General features: G+C 46.4%; 1 protein-coding gene across 1 annotated transcript in view; it reads right to left on the bottom strand.

Annotated features, from left to right (window-relative positions):
* The window catches only part of Start1 (Steroidogenic acute regulatory protein-like), a 156,687-nt gene that overhangs the window by 108,370 nt on the left and 23,903 nt on the right, over positions 1-24,414 (bottom strand). The window contains exons 7-9 of the mRNA XM_076200705.1: positions 23,931-24,069; positions 21,604-21,726; positions 20,464-20,516 (exon numbers count right to left, since the gene is read on the bottom strand). Of these exons, the coding sequence (XP_076056820.1) occupies positions 20,464-20,516; positions 21,604-21,726; positions 23,931-24,069 (315 nt within the window). The remainder of the gene's footprint in view (positions 1-20,463; positions 20,517-21,603; positions 21,727-23,930; positions 24,070-24,414) is intronic.

Genomic DNA, 24,414 nt, shown 5'->3' with positions numbered 1-24,414 from the left:
CATGTGGATGGAATGAAAGCACAACAGAGGGGGGGGGGGAGAAGCAAGAGGAAGTCTATGAGTAACCGTAGAAAACGGAAGTGAGGAGGAGGAGAAGGAGGAGGAGGAGAGTGAGGAGGAAGAGGAGGAGGGGGAGGAGAGACTTCCGCATTACTTCCTCCAGCAAAACACATCCATCCATTTCCGAGGCACATTTCAATCTTTCCCCTCCCCCCTCCCCCTTCCAACTCTCATTCTTTGTTCCAGTTCAGTGTGAACACCCGTCGATTTGCGCCAGCCATGACAGTAGAAAACCCCTACCCACCTCACTCCGTTTTCTAAAAAAGAAGAGGAATATCATATATATATATATATATATAGAGAGAGAGAGAGAGAGAGAGAGAGAAATTGAAAAAAAGAAAAAAAAAAATCCTCACTCATTTCATCTGCCTCATGTCTTCATCATCCAGCAGGGCTCACCCGCGGAGGTACAACTACAAGAAGCTACATAAGTGAAACTCCCGCCTCGACATAACTGCCCACTGTCCCATTTAGCACTGCTTAACCAGTAAACAGCAGACACCAATGTTGATCACTCCACGACGCCCCTACGGACCACAACCACGCATTTCCTTGTATGACTGGAGACTCCTTTTCACTTATAAGATACATAAGACGTAAGAATGAAGGAGACTGCAAGAGACCATAAGGCCTACACTAGGCAGCTCCATATCCATCCCCACCTGTCATCCCCATCCATAAAGTTGTCTAACCGTTTCTTAAAACAACCGATACTTTCAGCGCTCACTACACGGTTACTAAGTCTATTCCATTCGTTGACTAAGTCTATTCCATTCGTTGACTCAGTCTATTCCATTCATTGGCTAAGTCTATTCCATTCGTTGACCAAGTCTATTCCATTCGTTGACTAAGTCTATTCCATTCGTTGACCAAGTCTATTCCATTCGTTGACCAAGTCTATTCCACTCAGCATAGACCAAGGACTCTTCTTCACTTTCTTTTGGCTACAATCTTCCCTTCACTGTCTGTCCCTCGGTGGATAGGACGGGGATCCTGCAGGGGACCATCCAAGCGGGACACTTGGGGGAGTCTGACTCCCCAGGACTCGCTTCTAGCCTGACTCGGGTCCCTCGGCTGGCCAAAACCGTCTACTAGATCAATATCTAGATTGATAGTGATTCTTAATCTTTTTACTATCACGTCTCCTCTAGGAACTAACTTCTTCCCTCCCCTTGTTGCATCTATGAGGAAAAATCCCTCCCAGATTATAAAGAAAATAGAAAAAATATTCTAGTCTTTTCACTGAGTACGGACTAGTCTCATTGTTAGTGACACTGCTTCTTAGGAAAAACAATAAATAAATACAATAAAAATGAGCCGATGTTTTTGTATTTTCCATAAACTTCTCATTCTTTGAGGATCCTTTCGTTAAAAGGATAACATATATAAATGGAGAAATTCCTGCTTTTTCCCCAAGGGGGGAGGGGCGAAAATTACTGACTCCCCCCAGGTTAAGAGGCACTGATTCTGTCTTGGGGTTCAATGTCAACTCCCAGTTCCCATTCTCCTCTTGGGCGTTCCTACATCCAGATACTCCTCCCATCCTCTCCCCCTCTTCCCACCCTCTCCCCCTTCCTCCCACCCTCTCCCATCTTCCCACCCTCTCCCTCGTCCCATCCTCTCCCCCTCCCTCTCCTCCCACCGTCTCCCCCTCTTCCCACCCTCTCCCTGTCTTCCCATCCTCTCCCCTCCTCCCATCCTCTCCACTCCTCCCATCCTCTCCCCCTCCTCCCACCGTCTCCCCTTTGTCCCACACTTTCCCCCTCCCCCTTCCTCCCACCCTCTCCCCTCCTCCCACCCTCTCCCCCTCCTTCCACCCTCTCCCCCTCTTCCCACCCTTTCCCCCTCTCCATCCTCTCTCCCTGCAAGAAGAGGTGAGGGGGGGGGGGTCGAAATTGAATCCCAAACAAGCATCTGGTTCCCGTTGTGTGTGGCGTACGGGAGGAGGAAATCGGGTCAATCTGGGCCGATGCCATCCATCAAACGTTCGAGTGTGCTGACCTGGCGGACGCCCGTCACCCCTACGGACCACGGTCACCCAGTATAATTTTACGATCGGAGACCACGGCTCATTGTAGCTCCACGTGGGGTTTATCAATCTAAGCCTCGTTTTTTAATTTATTTATTTCTCATCCGGCTTCGTCAAGGGCCAAAAGGTCTTCTGTCGGGACTGTAACTCGATGTAAAGCCCCAATAGGCACGGCTTCCGACACACACACACACACACACACACACACACACACACACACACACACACACACACACACACACTTCCTCACCGTGACCTATAAACGTGGTGGCACACTACGTTAGCATGCTACTTGCTTTTGCTACTTGCTTTGAAAAGAAACAACTTCAGGTCACGATATTTTGTTTTCCAAAAGTCAAGTTACTCTTTGCGTCCTAAAGTGAGAAACTGAATGACAAACTAAGAGAAGTTAAACCTGGAACACGAATATTAGACACATTATTGAGATGTTCTCACGGAAGTCTACAATGTTAAGCCCGAAGTCGTTTCTACTCAAACGAAGAAGGAAAAGCGAGCAGCATGCTAGCGAAAAATGCCAGGTGTGCGCTCGCGAGCCTTGAGTAACGACCCCCTTCATTCGCGCCGAAACTCTCAACATAACACGGAACGCCAACGCTCTGGCGCCCACAACGAAACTTGAAGATTCTTAAATTCTTTTGGGAAGAAAATTAAAGTAAAGGGGAAGAGGAAGAAGACGACACAAGGAGGAGGAGTAAAAAGAACAAGGAAATGAAGGAGGAGGAGGAGTAAAAAGAACAAGGAAATGAAGGAGGAGGAGGAGGAGTAAAAAGAACAAGGAAATGAAGGAGGAGGAGGAGGAGGAGTAAAAAGAACAAGGAAATGAAGGAGGAAGAAGACGACACAAGGAGGAGTAAAAAGAACAAGGAAATGAAGGAGGAGGAGGAGGAGTAAAAAGAACAAGGAAATGAAGGAGTAAAAAGAACAAGGAAATGAAGGAGGAGGAGGAGGAGGAGAAGGAGGAGTAAAAAGAACAAGGAAATGGAGAAGGAGGAGTAAAAAGAACAAGGAAATGAAGGAGGAGGAGGAAGTGAAAAAGAGGAGGCAGGTGGAGGAAAAGGGGGAAAAAGAGGAAGAAAAAGAAACAGAAGAACAAAAAGAAAATTAGGAAAAAAAGAGGAAGATGGAGATCGAGGAGGAGGAGGAGGAGGAGGAGGAAGTGAAGAAGAGGAGGCAGGTGGAGAAAAGGGGATAGGGAGAAAGAGAAGAAGAAGAAAACGAAACAGAAGAACAAGAAGAAAAAGAGGATGACGAAGAAGATAAAGAGGAGAAAGAGGAAGGTGGAGATCGAGGAAGGAGAGGAGGAGGAGGGGGAGGACGAGGAGGAAGAGGAAGGGGAGGAAGAGGAGGACGAGGAGGGGGAGGACGAGAAGGAAAAGGAGGGGAGGAATAGGAGAAAGAGGGGAGAAAGAGGAGGGGGAGGAAGAGGAAAGGGAGGACGAGGAGGAAGAGGAGGGGAGGAACAGGAGAAAGAGGTGGAGGAGCAGGAGAGGGAGGAGGAGGATGGGCGGAAGAAGAGAAGGGGGAGGACGAGGAGGAAGAGGAGGGGAGGAACAGGAGAAAGAGGTGGAGGAGCAGGAGAGGGAGGAGGAGGATGGGCGGAAGAAGAGAAGGGGGAGGAGGGTGGGAGGAGGAGGAGGAGGAGATGAGGGAGGAGAAGGAGGAGCAGGAGGAGGAAGAATGGGAGGAACAGAAGAAATCTCGAACCAGGGACTAGAGCGGACAAGAGAGTAATTACTCGTTTGTGGGCTCAGGCAGCCAGGCAGGCTGGCCTCCTCGGACCCGGGAAGCCCCTCTAACACAAAACTCTGCGCTGAAAGCTCTTCCTATATCACTTCACAGTGGTCGGACAACGGTTCCTTTTACCGACCCTGCCTGCCATCGCCCACACCAAAACCCGCCAACGCCAGGCCTAAAAGCCGCCAACGCCCTGCACAAAACCCGCCAACGCCCGGCCCAAAACCCGCCAACGCCCGGCCCAAAACCCGCCAACGCCCGGCCCAAAACCCGCCAACGCCCGGCCCAAAAACCACCAAAAACCGCCACAAAGCCGCCAACGCTAGCCTCCAAAAAAATCACATAAACCTCCGAAATACGCCACGAAATCCGCCATATCCCGCCCGTCCCAAACCCGATGGCTCATCTCAAAGCCCGCCCGCCATCCCCAGGCCCCAAAACGCTGACACCGCACGCCCAAAATCCCGCCACCGCCCTCAGCAACTGACCGTGGCACGCCCATCTCAAGGCCCTCGAAGAGACACGGCGCCACTTATCACTGCCACTGTTGATTTAAGGTGGCAGCACACTAGGCATTTCTCGCTAGCATGCTACTTGCTTTTGCTGCTTCGTTTGAACAGAAACGACTTCGGTTACAATCTCTTTGTTTTTCAAATTTCCAAAAGTCAAATTACTCTTGCGTCTTATAGTGAGAAGCTGAATGACGAACTAACAGATATTAAACCTAGAATATGAATGTTAGATTGTTGAGATGCTCTTATGTTAGTCTAGAACATTGTAAACGGAGTCGTTTGTACTCAAACGACGTAGCGAAAGCAAGCAGCATGCTAGCCTAGTGTGCCAGCATTTTTCCATTTATTCATTCTGGCTGACTCCACTTGATTCTATTCTGCCAAGTTGAACCCGCTACACACCCGAATGGTTACAGTACAGCCTGTATCCAGGTGATCTTTTCAGTCTTCACCCGAGATGGAAAAATGCCCACAACAGTGAATTGGTTAAGCAAACCTATGCAAATACGTCCAAACTCGGTGAGATCAATAGCAGCCGTGGAGAGAGGGAGGGAGGGAGGGGAGGAGGGAGAAAGGGGGAGAAACTGGGTATTGATTGTTCCGTGTATGCAACATACATGGATATCGGTTGCATGGTTGCAAGGCAGACACCCTTTGCCTCTGACCCTTGACCTCCTGTCACGTAGGTCGCCCTTCCAACGAACCCCAACCACCTGCTGGCATCTCCTGAGTGTCAACCTGGTTCCTCGACGACAAGAGAGCCTTCGTTTTCAAGTGCCACTCCACATGGTCCTCCTCCAGCCCATCTGTCACTGACAGCGAGACCTCATTCCTCAGTTCGTTGGCCTCTCTGTCGTGCCAGGCCGATGCCACTTGGCCCCGGTCCAAACCTGGCACTCCCATGGCCTCCAGACATTTCGCCCCCACCCCGCCCCCCCGGGGGGGTGACCAATTCGGAGGACTCATCCCTATTTATAAAGTTATATTTTCTTCTCTTATACGATTACCAAGTGTATTCCTTCTTAAACTCAAATTTGTCCAATTGATTGACAAAGGAGATTCACAGCTACAAGAGTTTCAAGTTTCTATTCACAACCCATCAGTCCTGAACTCGAAACAAGTACACTTGAAAGATTTGCTGTACGCACCAAGAGCCCTTTCCCCCATACACGGGGGTGGCCTAGTCAAAGCACATGACTGCTCCCATCCCGGCGACTCGTGGATCATCCCCGCCTCCCGCCCCAGCGCTCGGGTCAAGGGCAACGCAGCGAGACACAGAACCAAAGGAACACACGACTAAAGTAACTCGTCACATGAAAACAGAGACGCATTGACGATCATCGACTTTTTCAAGTCTTTCGGCTTAATAAAATCGCCTGGCGACAGTCACAGACACATAAATCGTATATAACACTTCGGTGAGTCAAGTCCCATGTGTCATTACGCCCTGGCAAATCAACACATCTCCCTCCGTCAATGGAGGGTCCCAAAGGAGGTCGCAACCCATCTATCTACCTCCTCCTCCAAGGCGTGAACCACTCGCTCCTGATGAGGACGCGAGACAAGAAGACGATATCATCTTCGAACAGCAATGGTGACGCGAGGCGTCCCCTCCCTCGCCTCGAGAGTGGCGTGAGTAATTACGGGGTGGGGGGACGGTGGGGTGCACGCCTTGATGATAAAATAATTTATCCTAATAGACACAATAACACAAGTAAAAATATATATTCCCAGTTTGTTTTCTTTTCATTATTGGACGTTTTCTTTACCTAGTTATCTGTCAACTCATTATAATTTATTATTATTGTTAATGTTATAATTTTCATTTGTAGAGGACATAATGAGATAGAGGAGTGATAATAAGCTACAAAGGGAAGACTGGGGGTAGAAGTGAACTTCCAAGGGTGGGTGGAAAGGCAAGGGGTCGACATGAGGAATACCACCCATCCCCTCTGACCCCTTCCTCGACACAGACCTCAGAAAAAAAAAAAAAAAAAAAAAAAAAAAAAAAGCAGAAGGCACGGCCGCAACTTAGCCGTAAACAGGACACCATTAGACAAAAGGTCCAAATGCACCCTCCACTCCAGTAGACAAAAGGTCCAAACACATCTGGACTCAATATCACATCATCATCAGCAACTAAATCAATATCTAAAGCCTCCCTACTCACACACACAAACACACACACACACACATATATATATATATGAGACACACTATACATCAGAAGTGTACCCATATGTTTTTGTTGTGTAACAAAAAGCGCGATTCTAAATCCGAAAAGCAATAATTTCCATTTCAGGAGAACTAATCTCCACACAGTGATAGATTCAAACAACAATATAGAAATATATCTTTGCATACAGTTCCTCATGTACGTAGGTACATACATAATATATATATATATATATATATATATATATATATATATATATATATATATATATATTTACTTGGAATTTAAGAGAGGCAGAGACGAAAAGTTTAAATGTGTTCGAGATGAAATGTCTGAGAAGTATGGTGGCTACATAGGTTGGGCGGTGTAACAAACGAGGAGGTGAAGAGGAGAGCGGGGATGAAAAAGAAGCTGGCAGATAGGGGTGATGAAAGAGTATCAGGATGGTTTGGACATATGGAAAGATGAGTGAAGAAAGATTAGTAAAAGAGATGTGGTAGGCAGAGGTGGGGGGAATGAACGTGAGGGGACGACCGAGGATGAGATGGATGGATGGGATGAAATGGGCCTGGAGTAAGAGGGGAATGTCTGTTGAACAGGGATAGGAGAAGACAGGAAATAGGAGTGAGTAGAGAATGACTTGTATAGATAATACTGTGATGCAAGGGAGGGAGGGGAGGGGAGGTGGGGGGGAGAAAGTGACGATGTGTGAATAATATTTTGACGCAGCCCGAAGGGATTTCTCCCCGTCTTCTAAGCGGCCTTGCTGTGGATGTACTACGTCTTTCTGCATTGGGTCTGACCCAGGGAAGTTGGGGGGGGAGGGATACAACGATGACCCGTCATCCATGAGGAGCTAAGATGAGAGGGAAGAAAGGGCGGTGGACGGGAGTGGAAAGGGTAGGAGTGGCTACGTGTCTTTTTTTACTTTGCTAGCTCCCTTGCAAGGGGAAAAAATCCCTTGGTTTATAGATAACATAACCATTTCGTCCAGTACAGCGAATGCACAAAAAATAAGGCCAACTAACATATCTATTTACCAATACACAACATACAAAATACACAAAAAAAAAGGATAACAAGTATATTTGTTTACCAAGAGGCTATAGGAAGATATGTATGTATTCCTCAGGTTATGGGCACCCGCAAAAGTGCAACCCAACCCGCCCACCCGCCCACCTGGCGTTCAGCAAGAGCGGCAACCAACAACACAAAACATCTAAGTCTGCGGCAGCGACACAATTATGGGTGCCTGCCTGGGCGGCGGCGCAGACATCAAAGCAAGAGGGCCTCTGCCCCCGACAAAGTGGAAATAATGGAGGGGGAGGGGGAGGGAGTGTGGGGGGGGGAGTTTTGTGTCAACAAGTGGCAGGCCGGCAGGCAGGCTGGCCGGGCTCTGCGACGGGGCTCCACTGAGGTAAACAAGGACCGGGTAAAGAATGAGGCCATAAACAGGTTGCAAATGTCGGACTCTCTCTCTCTCTCTCTCTTTTTTTAATTTTTTTGAGAAGGAAAGGGGTGGTTGCAGTTTGAATTCGTTTAACCTTATGCCTACATGTTCATTCCTAATCCTTCTTTCGCCCTCAATGGCGTCGCCCTCTACAGATTCTGTTTTGGTTGTCGCCAAACGATTGGCTGACGCCAGACGATTGTCGTCAGCCGAGGGCAGCCCCGCACTCAGAGTCTGAGGGTCGAGCACGGGTTCACTTCCCCGCGTAGGACAACGTCATACTCCCGGTTGAACATCACCAACGACGCGGACGCCATGGCAGGTTAAGAATGACCACCTTGGATGACCTCGGGTGACTCCGTCGCCAATGACCTCAAATCAGGAGTCACCAAACTACGATCCGCCGCCGCACAGTGCATGTCAAATAAGTAAATAAATTGATGAATAAAAAAAAAAAAAAAAAAAAAAAAAAAAAAAAATCCTAAAGCCTCTTGGTAAATAAATATACATGTTATCCTTATTTGTGTATTTTGTAGGCAAATATATATTTTAGTTGAACTTGTTTTTTGTGTATTCGCTGTATTGGACGAAATGGTTATACAGCCGGCGCTCGTCTTTCTGTTCTCTGACGCCCCGCTCTGGGTGGATTAAAAACTGTTTGGTGGCCGCTGCCTTAAGTCATCCAGCGAAATTTGTTCTCGAATCTAGACATCAACAACCACCCACCCTCTTAAAAAAAAAAAAAAAAAAAAAAAAAAAAAAAAAAAAAAAAAAAAAAAAAAAAATAAAAAAAAATGCAGACCCATGGTGGTGGTGCGGCACACAAAGTCTGCTTCGTCCACACGCCCAAAGGTCCTGCACTGGTCCAAACGGCTGGGCACTTTCATCATTACTATTATTATTATCATTACTATTATTATTATCATTACTTTTAGCATTACTAATATTATTATCATTACTATTATCATCATTACTATTATTACCATTACTATTATTATTACCTTTGTTGTTATTATTATTATAATCGCTGGTCCTATCTCTTCTGGACGAGAGGTCAGGTCATCCCCCCATGCCAGAGCCGCCCAGAGTCCGTCTGGAGTTCCCGGCAACAGGGCTGAGCGTCGTCTCAAACCCAAGAGACACCCCACGGGGGTCCAGCGGGTTAGCCATGCCCGGTGATATATCATATGAGGGGGGTGGGGCGTGAGGATGTGGAGTAGGGGGAGGAGAAAGAGAAGGGCAAGGAGGAGGAGGAGGAGGGGAGGTGAGGAGGAGGACGAGGAGGGGGTGAGGAGGAGGGCAAGGAGGAGGAGGAGGAGGAGGAGAAGGAAAAGGGAGTAGACAAAGCAGGAGGGTGAAGGAGGAAAGGGAAGGAAGGAATAAAATTAATAAAGGAGGTAGGACAAGGTGGAAGAAGGAAGAGGTGAAAGAGGAGGTGAAGGAGGAGGAGTTTAAGAAAAAGAAGGAAGCGGAGGAGGAGGAGGAGGAGGAGGAGGAGATGTAGGAGGAATAGACGGTGGAGGTTTAGGACAAAGACTAAGAAGAGGAAAAGGACATGGAAGAAGAGGAGGAGGAGGAGCAAGAGGTGGAGAAGGAGGTGGTGGACGAAGAGGGATAGGAAGATGTGGAAGAGGAGGAGGATGAAGATATGCAGAAGGAATAGATGGTGGAGAATTAAGGGGAAGAGTAGGACGTCCAAGAGGAGGTGGAGGAAACGAAGAAGAGGAGGAGGAGGAGGAGGAGGAGGAGGAAGACGAATTGGAGAACTTTGAGGAGGAGGAGGAAGAGGACGGGGAAAAGGAGTAGGACGCGAAGAAGATTAGGAGTATTAGGACGACGAGGACGAGGAAGAGGAAGAGGAGGAAGAGTCGATGAGGTTCAGAAGTAGAAGTAAGAGGAGGAGGACTAAGTGAAGAAAGAAGAGGAGGAATACGAGGAGGTGGAGGAGGTGGAGGAGGAGGAGGTGGTGGAGGAGGAGGTGGAGGAGGAGGAGGAGGAAGACGAATTGGAGAACTTTGAGGAGGAGGAAGAGGACGGGGAAAAGGAGTAGGACGCGAAGAAGATTAGGAGTATTAGGACGACGAGGACGAGGAAGAGGAAGAGGAGGAAGAGTCGATGAGGTTTAGAAGTAGAAGTAAGAGGAGGACTAAGTGAAGAAAGAAGAGGAGGAATACGAGGTGGAGGAGGAGGAGGAGGAGGTGGAGGAGGAGGAGGAGGAGGAGGAGGAGGAAGACGAATTGGAGAACTTTGAGGAGGAGGAGGAAGAGGACGGGGGAAAGGAGTAGGACGCGAAGAAGATTAGGAGTATTAGGACGACGAGGACGATGAAGAGGAAGAGGAGGAAGAGTCGATGAGGTTCAGAAGTAGAAGTAAGAGGAGGAGGACTAAGTGAAGAAAGAAGAGGAGGAATACGAGGAGGTGGAGGAGGAGGAGGAGGAGGAGGAGGAAGGGGATGTGGAAAAGGAAAGTAGGAGGAGGAAGAGTCGGATGAAGAAAAAGGAAAAAGAAAAAGTGGAGGAAGGAGGAGGTAGAGGAGGAAGGAGGAGGTAGAGGAGGAGGAGGAGGAGGAGGAAGCAAAAGGAGGAAGAGAAGTAAGAAAGGTATGTGGACGAGGAGGAGGAGGGGAGAAAGGAGGAATAGGCAGGGGAAGAGGAGGAAGGGAAGAGGGGATGAGAAGGCCAACGCGTAACCTCGTCTCCCCGAAAAGGGCCATACTCCCCCCCATCCTTCCCCCCACCCCCTCCCTCCCTTCTTTCGTTTCATCCCTGACACCACGCGGGCGCGCGCCACCTGGCGGCCAAACACCCAAACCTAATTTCCACTTCTTCATAAACATCTCGAACTCAGTTCGATGGAAACTTCTGCGCATCTCCCAAGACGTCAGAGGACGACCTTGGCTGGAGGTGGTCCTTCACGCCTTGTGCCGCAGCCCCCCTTCGTGAAGACCTCCTCCAGCAGGTGCCTACGAAGATGGGGGCCGGTGAGGACCTCCACGAAGGTGTTCTCGTGGCTGCGTCATCGTCAAGAGAACCAACTTACCTGGGCAGGCAGACCCTACCTGCAAGCACCGCCCAAGGACTTGGGGGCTCCAATGAACTGCGGGTACAAGTCGCTTGCGACTGCGTCTTAACGGTTTTTAACGGTCATATATATTTTTTTTAATTATCTGTGTCGACGCATCTTTGGTGGAAGTGCGTCCGTGATCCCTGCATGGATCCTGCGGCGCCTCCGACTATCACCACTACCACCGACGCCTACTCGTGATGATCACCATCAACTCCCACAAGCGACTATGGAACCACCACCACCCACTCCCTCGTCATACTCCCACTGGACGTCGAGGGACTGAACCAAGTCCCGACGGGATAGTCTCTCTCGAAGTCACCACAAGACGGAACGCATCTCGCCAATACCTCTTCAAATTTCCCAAGGGTCCACTTCGAGTGCTTTTCGTTCATCACGAAACAGGGCACGTCTTTGAGCACCGTCCGTCATAACACCTTCCAGCCCCGTGGCATCACGTCCTCTACGTGGTGACACGTCATCATCACACGTATGTTTCTACCAGTGAACTAAGAGCATCACACAAAGGCGCCAATCACCTGAGTTCCTCTGCATGCTCTCAGTCACTCCGTCTACGCACTAACAACTCCACACTCAACAGTGTTTCTTCCCGAGACATAAAATTCGCTCTTCATTGACTACCACGACCGGTGTGTAGTTTCTTTCCGGTCACAGCACTGCAAAGGCACAGCTTTCGAGAAGAACCTGTCCACAAGTCACACCGTCGCCGGAGACTAACCGTTTCTCTTTCCGAACATCTCAAGAGTGTCTTGGACGCGACTGCGAGTCTCAAGTTCTGTACAAACGCTTCTGAGGAACAGTTCCTCTCACTATGGGGCACCTCCCCCTCCCCTCCACTCCTCTCCTTCCTACCAACCCGGTCATCCATCATCACCTTCCGCGGGCCTCCTCCAGCGCATCTCCGGATGCAGGCAGTCACCCTTACTATCCGAGTCTCTCCTTCGCTCACTCTTACCATCCCTCGTGAACCCCGACATCCTCCATGACCCCCCCTATCCCTCCCCCTTCCCTATCCCTCTCTATCAATGGCTTCATCTTTGGGGTTGGGGCGATAAGAGGATAGGGGGGTGGGGTGGGGGGAGAGGAACACGCACCTCAGTTTCGAGACGTTCATGTCCCCCTCGGCTCATGTCACGCTGTCACCCCCATAACCGTGACACGAGAGGTTGCCTTCCCCACCCTACCCCCATTATTAGTGCCCCTCGACGAAGGGACGGCGCCTCCGTCTACGTCCTTCCTATCGAGCTACTTCGTCCTCTTGTCCTCCTCCAACGCCCCAAGGACACTACCGAGCAGAGGGTGCGGGCGCAGTTGCACACCGCGGGTCGGTGGCGGCGGCAGTGGCACGTACGAGAGAGAGAGAGAGAGAGAGGAACGAAGGAGCGATCGAGGTGTTCACACCGAAGTCCCAGTCTCCTTCGGACCTCCCCGGAGGCTTCACGAAGTCCGACACGGCTTCCACGAACCTTTCACCTCACCAGACCCGGGTGGGAGGAGGAGGGGTAGGGGGAGGGGGTGCTGCTCGGAGGCGCCCGTTGCCTGACTACACAAGACACGACACGGAGAGAGAGAAGACGAAAAGACACCGACCGAGGGATGCGTCCGCGCCGTGTACCCGCCCAGCCCCGCGCCACTGGCCTGACTGACTAAGCCGCACGAGCGCCGTCACGGCCGCCGTTGGCTCGGTTACTTTGTGCGTTCGTTCGTTCCTGTGTGCGCGCGCGCGTACGTTCGTGTGTGTGTGCGTGTGTGTGTGCGTGTGTGTGTGTGTGTGTGTGTGTGTGTGTGTGTGTGTCCGCGCGCGCGTGCGTGACACCTCGCGCTCATGCGGAAATGTTTGTGATTTTTTTCCCCATGAACCTGCGATTTACACAGCTATCAACCATCGCTTCAGCTTGGCGCAGCCTGGGTGATTGAGCACTCTCCTCTCTGCTTGTGCCGTGCCAAAGCCAAGAGCGGCACAAAACATACGCGCGCGTACACACACACACACACACGTCGTACCACAGACTATGAAACACAGTATCTCTGACTTAAGAGCACCTGGAAACCCACGGAAGATGTTTTTTGGCGGCTAGCCTACGTTCCAAAGCATCCTGCCTGCCCCTCCCCTCCCCCCCATCACCACCCGCGACCCCTCAAGCATCGCCAACGATCCCCGAAGACTGGAACCGGAGCAAACAGCCCATCATGATATCAGCGGGCCAAAGACCTCTACGGGACCTTTTCCTCAAAGAGTCCAGGAGATCTGGACCTGTTCCCTCGCGTATCCTACACTTATGAACTGCTGTTCCCTCGTCCCCTCGTGACGACGTCAAGACTATCCATTCATTCCGCGCTATCCATTCACTAATTTCGGTGTGGGATTCCACTCAGGAGTATCCTGCGATGCCCCAAATGTCCCTGGTTCCGTGTGGGGTGGGCGTGGAAGGCCAGTTTCACAAGTGGGCCATAACCCGAAAAGTGTTGAAGTGATTTCCACGAGATGAAAGAACAGCAATCCATAAAGTGTGGGGCACACGTGGAGAGAGGCCGGGCGGCTCTTTTACGGCTTCAAGATGAAGAAAAAGAAGAAAAAAAAAGAAGAGGAAGAAGAAAAAGATGAGGAAGAGGAAGACGAAGAGGAGGAGGAAGAAGAAGAAAAAGAGCCTTCGTGTTGTGTGTGGGCGTTAAAGCAATGCCTAGAGCATGGGTGGGCAGCCTTTTTAAGTGTGCATGCCAAAAATCAGCCAGATCTTTGATACAAAAAATTTATCGATACAAAATAATTATAGGCCTACCTATGGGCCCCCTCCCTCGCTCCCTTCACCTCCCAGGAGCGCCCCAATCCGACGCCCAGCGCAGTATGCGGCGACCAAGGGTCATACAAAAGAATTCGAAGATTTATTAGATATTTTTCAAGGTGAGGTCCAGGTTTCGCGTGCCATGTTTGGCACACGTGCCAAGGGTTGCCCACCCTGAACTGGAGTCAAATACTCGAAAACCACTTTCTCCTGACTTTAAAAATGTTGGTTCTGGGTCCTGTCAGATAATTTTATTCAAACGAGAAAAGCCCCTCTATGCTCCATGCTGCTCTCTAAGCTCCATGCTCTACCTGATAGGACAAAGCTCCTACAGCCTCTCCCTCTGCTGAGATATGAATAAAATAGCCTGGAGGCAATCAGACCAGAGCTCACCTTAAAATAAATAACTAATAAATCTCCACCTTAAAAAGGTTGCCCACCCTGTTCTAGTGGCACTAGGGTGACCCTTTATTCAGTAAAAAGAAAAAAAAAAAAAAAAAAAAAAAAAAAAAAAAAAAAAAAAAAAAAAAAAAAAAAAAAAAAAAAAGTAATAAAAAAAATAAAAAAAAAAAAAAAGAAAAAAAAAAAAAATAAAAAAAGTAAACGAACAAATAAATAAACAAATTAACGACTCTCATGAATAAAATACTATTTTGATGCTGAATCGTCAATCAAGGGTGGTGGTGTGTGTGGTTATCCTCCTCCTCTTGATCTCTCTCTCTCACTCTCTTACCACTCCTCCCCCCCAACCTCACCCTCCACCGAAAGATAAGGAAAGTTTAAGAAGGAAATTGGCAAAAACTGGTTTATCAACAGAGTGGTTAACGAACGGACTTAATAACCATGTCGTGAGTACCAAAATAATTGGTTGTTTTAAGAGAAATTTAGAAAAATTTGTGGATGGGGATGACGGGTGGTCACGGACATAGAACTGTCTTGTGTAGGTCTTATAGTCTCTTGCAGTCTCCTTCATTTTAATGCCCTCTCACCCCGGGTTATCCTGTTAGGTCAATCAAACGGCCGCATTGCATGGCACTGGACTTGGCGACGACGACAATCCCCGGCAGCCTTGACCCAGTCGTCGCCCAGTTAAAGCTGAATTCATAGGGCTAGCGAGGCTCGATGGAACCAACATAGACGCAACTCAGTGACTACTCTACGCAGACCAGCGGCCCCGGCCGAAGATGCCTGTCCTGAGGAGGAGGAGGAGGAGGAGGAGGAGGAGGAGGAGAAGAAGATCGCCTAGCGGACGCCAGAATAAGATGAGAAAGCTGCTCGACTGGCGAAGGGGACTACTGAGCTGCGGTCCGGCAAGCAGCAGGTAACGGTGATGAATGCAACGGATCTGGGCAGTGACCGGAATAAGAAGCCTTAAGTACACCTCCGCTACCAAAGAGAATGGCTTTGGCTCCAATCCCCCGGGGGAAGGGGGAGAGGAGAGGGAGAGAATGAGAGGGAGAGAAGGAGAGAGAGAGAGAGAGAGAGAGAGAGAGAGAGAGAGAGAGAGAGAGAGAGAGAGAGAGGTAGAGAGAAAGAGAGAGGGGAGGTGAGAGAATGACAAAGAAAGAGAGCGAGATAGAGACAGATAGAGAGAGAGAGAGACAATGACAAATAGAAAGAGAGAGAAAGCGAGGCAGATAGACAGAGATAGAGAGACAATGACAAAGAGGAAGAGAGCGAAAGAGGGAGAGAGAAAGAGAGATAGGGAGACATAGATATATAGATAGAGAGAGAGAGGGGATGAGGGACGGGATTTGAGCTGAATCAGTAGATTGTGCAAAAGGGTCCGCGAGAGCTGGGCCTCAACCCAGCTGAAGCGTGGGCGAGTCTGACGCCGAGGGCGGCCTCACCGGAGTGAGGGAAGGAACGAAGAGGGGAAGGGAGGTTATTCATCCGCAAGTGACCACAGCTCAACAACAACACAAGCACATGCCCTCAAACCACCGACCAAACACACGCAAGCGCGCGCACACAATGAATGAAACGATATTTCTACAGCAGCATGCCAGCGTCGAACAAGTCACATCTGAGCTCTCCTCCGAGAGCATAATAGCTGTCGATCACGAGTCCAACACGTGGTCCGAGACAACGTAGAAACACATCATCATGATACAACTGTTCACTACAATCGTCAAGCATCAAGACACTTTAGAGTTTGAACTTCAGTACACAATCATACTTTGAACAATTTCATATTATATCAAAAACCTTTTTCACCTTATATTAAGAGAAAGGTGACAGGGTGAGACCCCCCCAGCCCCATCCCCGGGGCATACACACTCAGCCCCTCCTGTGCCCTAAGTACCTTGGGGGCCACGAGAAGAATCGGAATACTAATGCTGGACAAATATAAGATCATTATGATTGTCAAATATATAATAAAGCAAAGGGTCTCTTCATCAGCCTTTTATTAACGTTATTATTGTTATTACTATAATTACAAACACACACACACATATATATTATACATATATATATATATATATACACACACACATATACATATACCAAAGCCTTTTTCCCCCTTACAAGGGAGGTAGCAAAATAAATAAATAAATAAATAAAAAAGGCATACAAAGCACTCCCACCCTTCCGACTCCTACATACTCCACTCTCATCCATCCCCTTCTCTCTCTCACATATACATGTGATAGAGGGAAGTGTGACCTTTTATCACATGTGTCAATTGTCACCCACTTTGTTTATTTATTCTTGTTATTATTTTCATTTTTATTATTTCTATTTTTGTTTCTGTGTAACACAATCCTTATGTATTTATGTTGACTGACCTCTCCTGTTCTCTACAGTATTGTATTTAGGCTGTACTTTGTTGTGACACTATGTACTTTGAAAATGTCTTAAACAGACGAAAACGTTCAGTATTCCGATCTTTGACGTCCTCGTGGTTTCAAGCAAAATATCTTTATTCACGTGTTTTATGTGATTACTGTTGCATGTATGTTACCTTTATTGACGTCGTTGGATTTGGGAGAAACACGAAGGAGAGCCCTACGAGTGTAGAGAATTCATGAAGGGGGATGGGGGTGGGGGGGGGTGGTCGCTGGCACCACCACCACTTTCCCCCTCAAGACACCGGAAAGACGTGGCCGGGGACTCGTCGCGTCGCCTCGGGGACCCAACAACCCCCCGTGCGTCCGTCCGTCCGTCCATCGACGTGGCGGCCGTTAGGCAATCCGACGGAAATCCTTATCCCAAAGCCTGGACACACCGACAGAATACTACTACGCCTTTCCCAATGTCGGTCACGAGAGAGAAAGAGAGATATGGGGAGAGAAGGAGAGAGAGAGACAGGGAGAGGGAAAGAGAGAGACGGGGAGGGAGGAGAGAGACGGGGAGGGAGGAGAGAGAGAGAAGAGAGAGAAGAGAGGGAAGAGAGAGAAGAGAGAGAGAGAGAGAGAGAGAGAGAGAGAGAGAGAGAGAGAGGGGGGGGGGAGGAGAGAGAATGAGAGAAAGAGATAGATAGATAGAGAGAGGGAAAGGGAGAGAAGGGGAGAGAGAGGGAAAGACAAACAGACGGGAGAAAGAGAGGGGAGAGAGGGGGAAGGGGAGAGAGATGGAGGGGAGTGAGTGAAAGAGAGAGAGGGACAGAGATAGGGAAGCTTTTCCTCTGGGGTAAAGGTCGCCGCTCCTCCAGCCTACGCCGCCACCGTGAGGCGCTTACATGTTACTCTTGTCGAGTCAAACACTAAAATTTGTCGAAGAAAGGGTACGAGGCAACCTACTCATAGTGGAGTATTTATTTTTCTTATGAATGAAATAATCTCGAGTCTTTATTAACACCTGCCTTTGAACCGTGATTGGCTATCGTTATGTGTTACCATTTAGTGAATATTCACGTGAAAAATAATTTAGTTAAAAGAATTTACCTTGGTTATTTTTTCAATTAAATTTCAAATTCATGTACCTGGTAAGATGTGTGTTGTCAAAGGGGAACAGAGTCGTCGTATCATGATCGAATCCGTTATGAAGCAATTAATTTTATTTACAAATGAAACCCAGACCACGGTTGCAACTGTTAAAAATATGCATTTATATTGCACAATTTTACCAATCCTACCTAAATTTGAAAAGAGTGCATTTTGAGCGCTCAATTTTATTTAAGTTTATTTTATATATGTACTTTTTGACATCGCTCTTGACGATTTCACTTTTTTGTCGATTTGCATTCGTGCTCCCTCACATTACTGACCGTTTCCCAAACGTTATTTTCAATTTTGTTTACATTTTATCCTCTAATCCATCGCCGTACAGAGTACTGACTGCACAAGTTGCATGCAGTCACCATTTTAGGGACCTTAATGATATCCAGAATTAGAAACAATCCTTTATGGAAAAAAAAAAAAAAAAAAAAACCTGATCACATATAATTTCTGCTGTCTCTCCTGAATTGCCTGCGATAGGGGAGGAAGAAGGTAGGAATTGACTGTTGTCGGCTTACTTTATTTGAACAATTGCAGGAAATACCGAGGATGATGATACGAGACAAAACTCGGGGACAAAAAGAAGACCAACGGAAAGATGGCTCTTTCTATCATCCATCTTGCAGAACCACAACATTTAAGTACCCATCCTTGGTGACTCAGGCCATGGTTATACGATCTACTTAGCAAACGTGAAAGATCATGATCATGATCATGATGGTACCCACTCCCATCCACCACCCTTTCCTCCTCCTTGCCTTTGCTCTTCGTGATGAAGGGTCATCCCTGTATCCCGCCCACTGCCTTAGATAAGAAGCAATGCAACAAAACACAGTACATCCACAGCAAGGCCGTTTCACCTAATTGACCCCGGCCCTTTTTTTAATTAAATGAAAATAATAATACATACATACATATACCAAGGCTTTTTCCCCCTTACAAGGGGGGTAGCCAAAAAGGAAAAGGCATAAAATCATTCCCACCCATTCCATCCATGAATACACTCCACACCCCTCCACCCTCCCTCTTATCTTAGCACCTCCTGAATGACGGGTCATCCCTGCACCTTGTCCACTGTCCTGGGTCAGAAGCAGTGTCGCAAGACACAGCACATTCACTAAATCGGCAACTCCCCCTCTCCGTCCCCCCATGCATAAAAGGAGAAGACGGGGAGAAATCCCTTCGGGCTGCGTCAAATTTTGCTCACACATACTACCTCACCCCCCATCCCCCTGCCCATTCCACCTCATGCATCACAACATCCTCCATATACAACCATTCTCCATTCACCCCTGTCTTCTGTCCTCTCCTGTCCTTCCTCAACAGACATTCCCCTCTTCCCCAAAGCCCCCTTCACCCCATCCATCCACCTCATCCTAGGATGTCCCCTCATGTTCACTCCCTCCACATCTGCCTTCCATACCTCTTTTACTAGTCTTTCTTCACTCATTCTTTCCATGTGTCCAAACCATCCTAATACTCTTTCATCAACCCTATCTCCCAACTCCCTTTCCACCCCTGTTCTCCTCCTCATTTCTCACTCTAGCTAGCCTAGTAACCCCCAACATACTTCTCAGACACCTCATCTCAAACACATTCAAACTTCTTCTCTCTTCCTCTCTCATGTTCCATGTTTCTGCCCCATACAGTGCTGTTGGCACAATCACTCCTTCATACAGTCTCCTCTTCGCATCCATTCCCAAATGTCTATTCCTCATTACACTCTTTAACCCACCAAGGCATTTAGTCGCTTCTCTCAATCTACATTCTACCTCCACCTTCACTCCACCTTTTCCTGCCACATTTGCACCCAAGTATCTAAAACTATCCACTTCCTCCATTCGCTCTCCCTTAATGCTCACTTCCAGTCTACTGCCACTTTCACCCCTTGTACATCTCATCACCTACTCTTACCCAAATTTATCTTTAGCTTTCTTCTGTCACATACTCTCCCAAACTCTGTCACTAAATAATAATAAATAAATAAATAAAAAATGATAATAACAATAAAGTGATTTATCATTACCGTACCTGAAATTCAGGTGCTACATAACTATGGGGTAAATATGGTTGCATTAGCACACAACCTACAGACCCACATGGACCCCAGAGGCTCAGTTTCACAATTGTGGCCACAGCTAACTTGTGGCAGTTAGTGGATGCCTCATACTTGGTGTTGAATTCATCTCCAGGAGGCTACAGAACAGCAGTACATAAGGACGGGTTTCAGAAAAAAAAAATAGAGTTGCTTTCAAGAGTCAATATTGTCAGGTTCTTTGGTATGGCGCAAGTCCAATCTTTATGGATTGTTATCTTTTGCTCATGTCACATCTTTGACCAATTAGGTCACTGTATTATCTGTTATACTATTTAATAAAGTATTTCCCCAATAATCTTCACTACCCATGTTTCCCCCTCCTTCCAATTCACCTCTTTACAACTAAAATCTCCATCTGGATTATCTTGTCACTTTGATCAAGAATTATCCTTAGAAGACGGGACATGTCCAACAACATTTCTTGATATTCAGTTTTGATCAAGGCCCTCATCTCAGGGGATATACGCTAATAGGGTTGATAGTGCACAACTATCTACAGTAGCTCTGGAACAGACATTCACTGAAATAGGCAGAATAACTCGGTCACAAAAGTTTATTGTCTAACGTGTACTTACCAGACTGGTGAGTCTGTTTCCCCTGAATATTGGTTCATCTTCATCATCTGATGCTGGAAGTTGAGAGATAATATGTGTTAAACTGATGATTTGGTCCACAGCAATAACTAACTAAACACTAAGTGTTTTGAAAATAAAAATACTCTCCTAGAACAATGACTGATGACAATGATGATAATTTGGTCTAGTGCTGCAAACTCCCCCTATCAGGAGGCTAGGACAGTATCCCTTACAGAGGACTTTGTACCATGTAATTCAGTTAACCATGCCCTTGGTCCAACTCACTGGCATCAGGCTTCAAACTGTTGTCTTCTTAACCTCCACTACAAGTAGCAACACTCTAACCCACTCTGCTCGTGAGCAGTAAGTGCAAAAAACGGATTCCTCTAAAACTAATACATTTGCATTTGTCCCTTTTCCCTTTGTAAAGCAGAACTATACAAACACTCCTCTGGTCCTCTGGGACCTACCCCTTCCTTAGACACACACAAAACAACTTCACTAGCCAACCACTATAACTGTACTTCGCTTTTTCAGACACTCTGCATGACATTTATCCAACACAGTTGCCTTACCAGTTCTGATCATTTTCATACCTCCTTGTGCTTCATCTTTTCTTCGATTTCTTTAATTTTCCTCTCCCATCAATATAATTTTCTTTGGACGTTCCACTGTCACAATTACCCCCTCCATAACCTGCTCCACATTCAACAACTCTATGAAATATTCTAAACATCTTCCCCTTATTGCCTTCACTTCCATTAACATCTGTCCATCTGCACCTTTTACTTTTTCCTCTCTACCTGACTCATTCTCTTACTTCCAAAAAATGTTTTTATTCTTTTCAATTTTTTCTGTCATCTTCCTACCACATTTAACATTTGCCTTATGTACCCCCTTATCTTACACTTAGCTTCTTTCTTTTTCTTGTACCTCTCATATGGTTCCCAAGTCCTACTTTGCAACCAATCCATATATGCTCATTTCTTTTTTTCTATCATCTCCACCTCATCATCCCACAACTCACTAACCTTCCTTCTATTCACTCCCATCTTCCTCAATACAAAAAAACATCTTTGCCTTGTCACCTAATAAATGTTGAATCAATCAAGGTAATACTGTAAGAATATAATTAACTACCTGCTGGTGATTCCTTTGGAGAGTAGAAGTTCGCAACTGACTCTGAGTGCTGGGACAGATAATCTCGGACTCTCTCAATGTTAGGAAGCAGTGGATCATTCTCGCGTTCAGCAGATGATGCAGCTGCAGAAAGTATACATGAGGGGACATGTTTCAAAGTATACATAAAAAAGTATTCAGATTAATTAATTACAGAGATGAATTATACAATAAGTGAAGAAAATAAATGCTTTGGAGGAATGAAAAATTTCATGAGAAATAGTTATCTGGCTATGAATACAAAGAGAAGAATGTTTACTGTATGAAGGAGTGATTATATTCATGGTACTGCAAGGAGCAGACTTGAAATTTGAAGACAGAAAGAAGTCTACACATGTTTGGGATGAAGTGTTTAAGAAGAATGTAAAGGGTTACAGGGATGGATACATACATACATACATACATACACCAAGGCTTTTTCCCCCTACAAGGGGGGTAGCCAAAAAGAAAAAAGCATAAAATCATTCCCACCCATTCCATCCCTGAATACACTCCACACCCCTCCACCCTCCCTCTTATCTTAGCACCTTCTGAATGACGGGTCATCCCTGCACCTTGTCCACTGCCCTGGGTCAGAAGCAGTGTCGCAAGACACAGCACATCCACAGCAAGGCCGCTTCAGGGATGGAAAGAGTGAGAAATGTAGGGGTGAGGCAGAGATTGGGACTGAATAGAGAGCTGATGGATATAGTGGATTAAATTGTGCTGCGATAGTTTGGGCATACGGAAAGAATGATTGAAAAAAGACTGGCACCTAGAGTGTAGGAAACAGAAATGGATGAAGGGAAATTAAGGGGAAGACTAAGAATGAGGAGGATGGATGGGGTGAAGGGGGCACTGGATGTATGGGGGGAATCTCCATCAAGCAAGGATTCAGATAACCATGAGTTTGAGAATAAAGAAAGAAATAAATAAGTTAATCTATCAGTCAATCAAACAAAAATAAATAAATAACTAAAATTAAATGGCCAAACCCTTTAATTGCAATGGAACAAAAAATTCTAGGCCTCAATTTTGATACATGACATTCAGTTAGTACATCAAAGACCTAAGAGTAACAATTAACAAAAACTTCCCAATCTCAAGCTTTGGACAAAAGAAGAAAACTAATCACATTCTACCAAGTTCTTAAGAACCACACTTCATTATGCCTCCACAGCATGGATCCCAACAATCAGGAAAACAAACACAGATACCTTACAAACTATACAAATAAAGCACTGGGAATAACAGAATGAAACAAAAAACATCCCAATAGAACACCTGCACACAGAAACCAAAATCCTCTCCATAGAAAATCACACAAATGTCAAAGGTACACAGTTCCATGCTTGAATGCTTAACTCTATTCACCCACCTCACTACATAACACAAGAACAACACCTGCACACATAAGCCATCCTAATAAAACACCTGAACAAAGAAACCATAAACCTCTCCCTAGATTATCACATGAAAATTATAGGTAAAAAGCTCTGCATAAACCCTTAATTCTATTCACCCATCTCATTACATCACACAAGCACAACCAACTAAACACAATAAAAAAGACACCAGCAGCATACAATTCAAACATGTACAACAATCTACCACCTGTATCACACCACAATACATCCACACAGAAACATATTCACATTCAGATCACAAAACAAGTACTTCATGATTGACCACAAAACTCCCTATTCTATCAAACCCCTCCAGACATCAGCTGCACGGAAAAATCCCTCCCAAAAGAAGCAGCAACCACACAGGCATGCACTCAGATGACCATCCAGAACTAAGACAGTGCAGCATTGAAGAGGCCTGGCTAAAGAAATAAACTGCTCTAGATGCAACCAACACATGGAGGACACCAAACACTTCATATTATCTTGTCCAACCCTCACTATACCTAGACAACAATATATTTTCTTTGAGTGACTTGTGGGCAGGTCTCCAGTGCAAAAGACCTGAGGCAATGAACTGACTGAGTGACTGAGTAAAACTTTAATGTGACATATCAACTAAAGTTTCAGCACTAGTTGAAGAAGGAGAAGGAGAAGATGAAGCTGAAGAAGAAGATGAAGGTAGTAACAACAATGATTATGATAAAAAAAAACCATACATATATACATATACCAAGGGCTTTTTCCTCCCTTACAATGAAGGTAGCTAAAGTCAAAGGCATAAATCCACTCCTACCTAACCCATTCTCACACACTCCATTCCCATTCACCACCCCTCCCTCCCTCCCTCTTTTCTTGGCTCAAAGAAGAATACCATACAATAAAAAGGTGAACAAGTCTTACCCTCAACAATGGCCCTGGCCCTTGACTCTTGTGGTAAAACTCTGAAGTCCATAAACCAAGCCTCTGTCCAGGCCAAGAAGAATGATGACAGGACCAGCATCACCACAAATGGGTGGCTCCCATCCGACAAGGCAGACTCCTATGTGAAATATGCAAACATTATAAATATAACACCTGAATGATTTTCATTTATTATTATTTATATGTCAATTTATAATCATTTACTATTTACCTTTTTGTTTGTTATTCAACTATACCTATGCATTTATTTATGTATTTTATTTGTTATTTTTACATTATTATAGTTTTAATTTATTATTAATATGTTTTTTTTTTTTTTTTTTTTTTTTTTTTGCGATCAGACCTAGATATGGATCAAAAGGTCTCCTGTCGGCATGCTCCGCCTTTGTAATCCTTTTGTAAATTTCATCATCATAACATGGCATGTCAGCCTAAGCTACTAATGACCGAATTACAGTATTGT

Source organism: Oratosquilla oratoria, chromosome 17, assembly GCF_046742065.1.
Source record: "Oratosquilla oratoria isolate Oo_2021 chromosome 17, ASM4674206v1, whole genome shotgun sequence".
Taxonomy (NCBI): domain Eukaryota; kingdom Metazoa; phylum Arthropoda; class Malacostraca; order Stomatopoda; family Squillidae; genus Oratosquilla; species Oratosquilla oratoria.
Note: the sequence above shows the minus strand (reverse complement) of the source record. Positions and strands in the feature narration are given on the sequence as shown.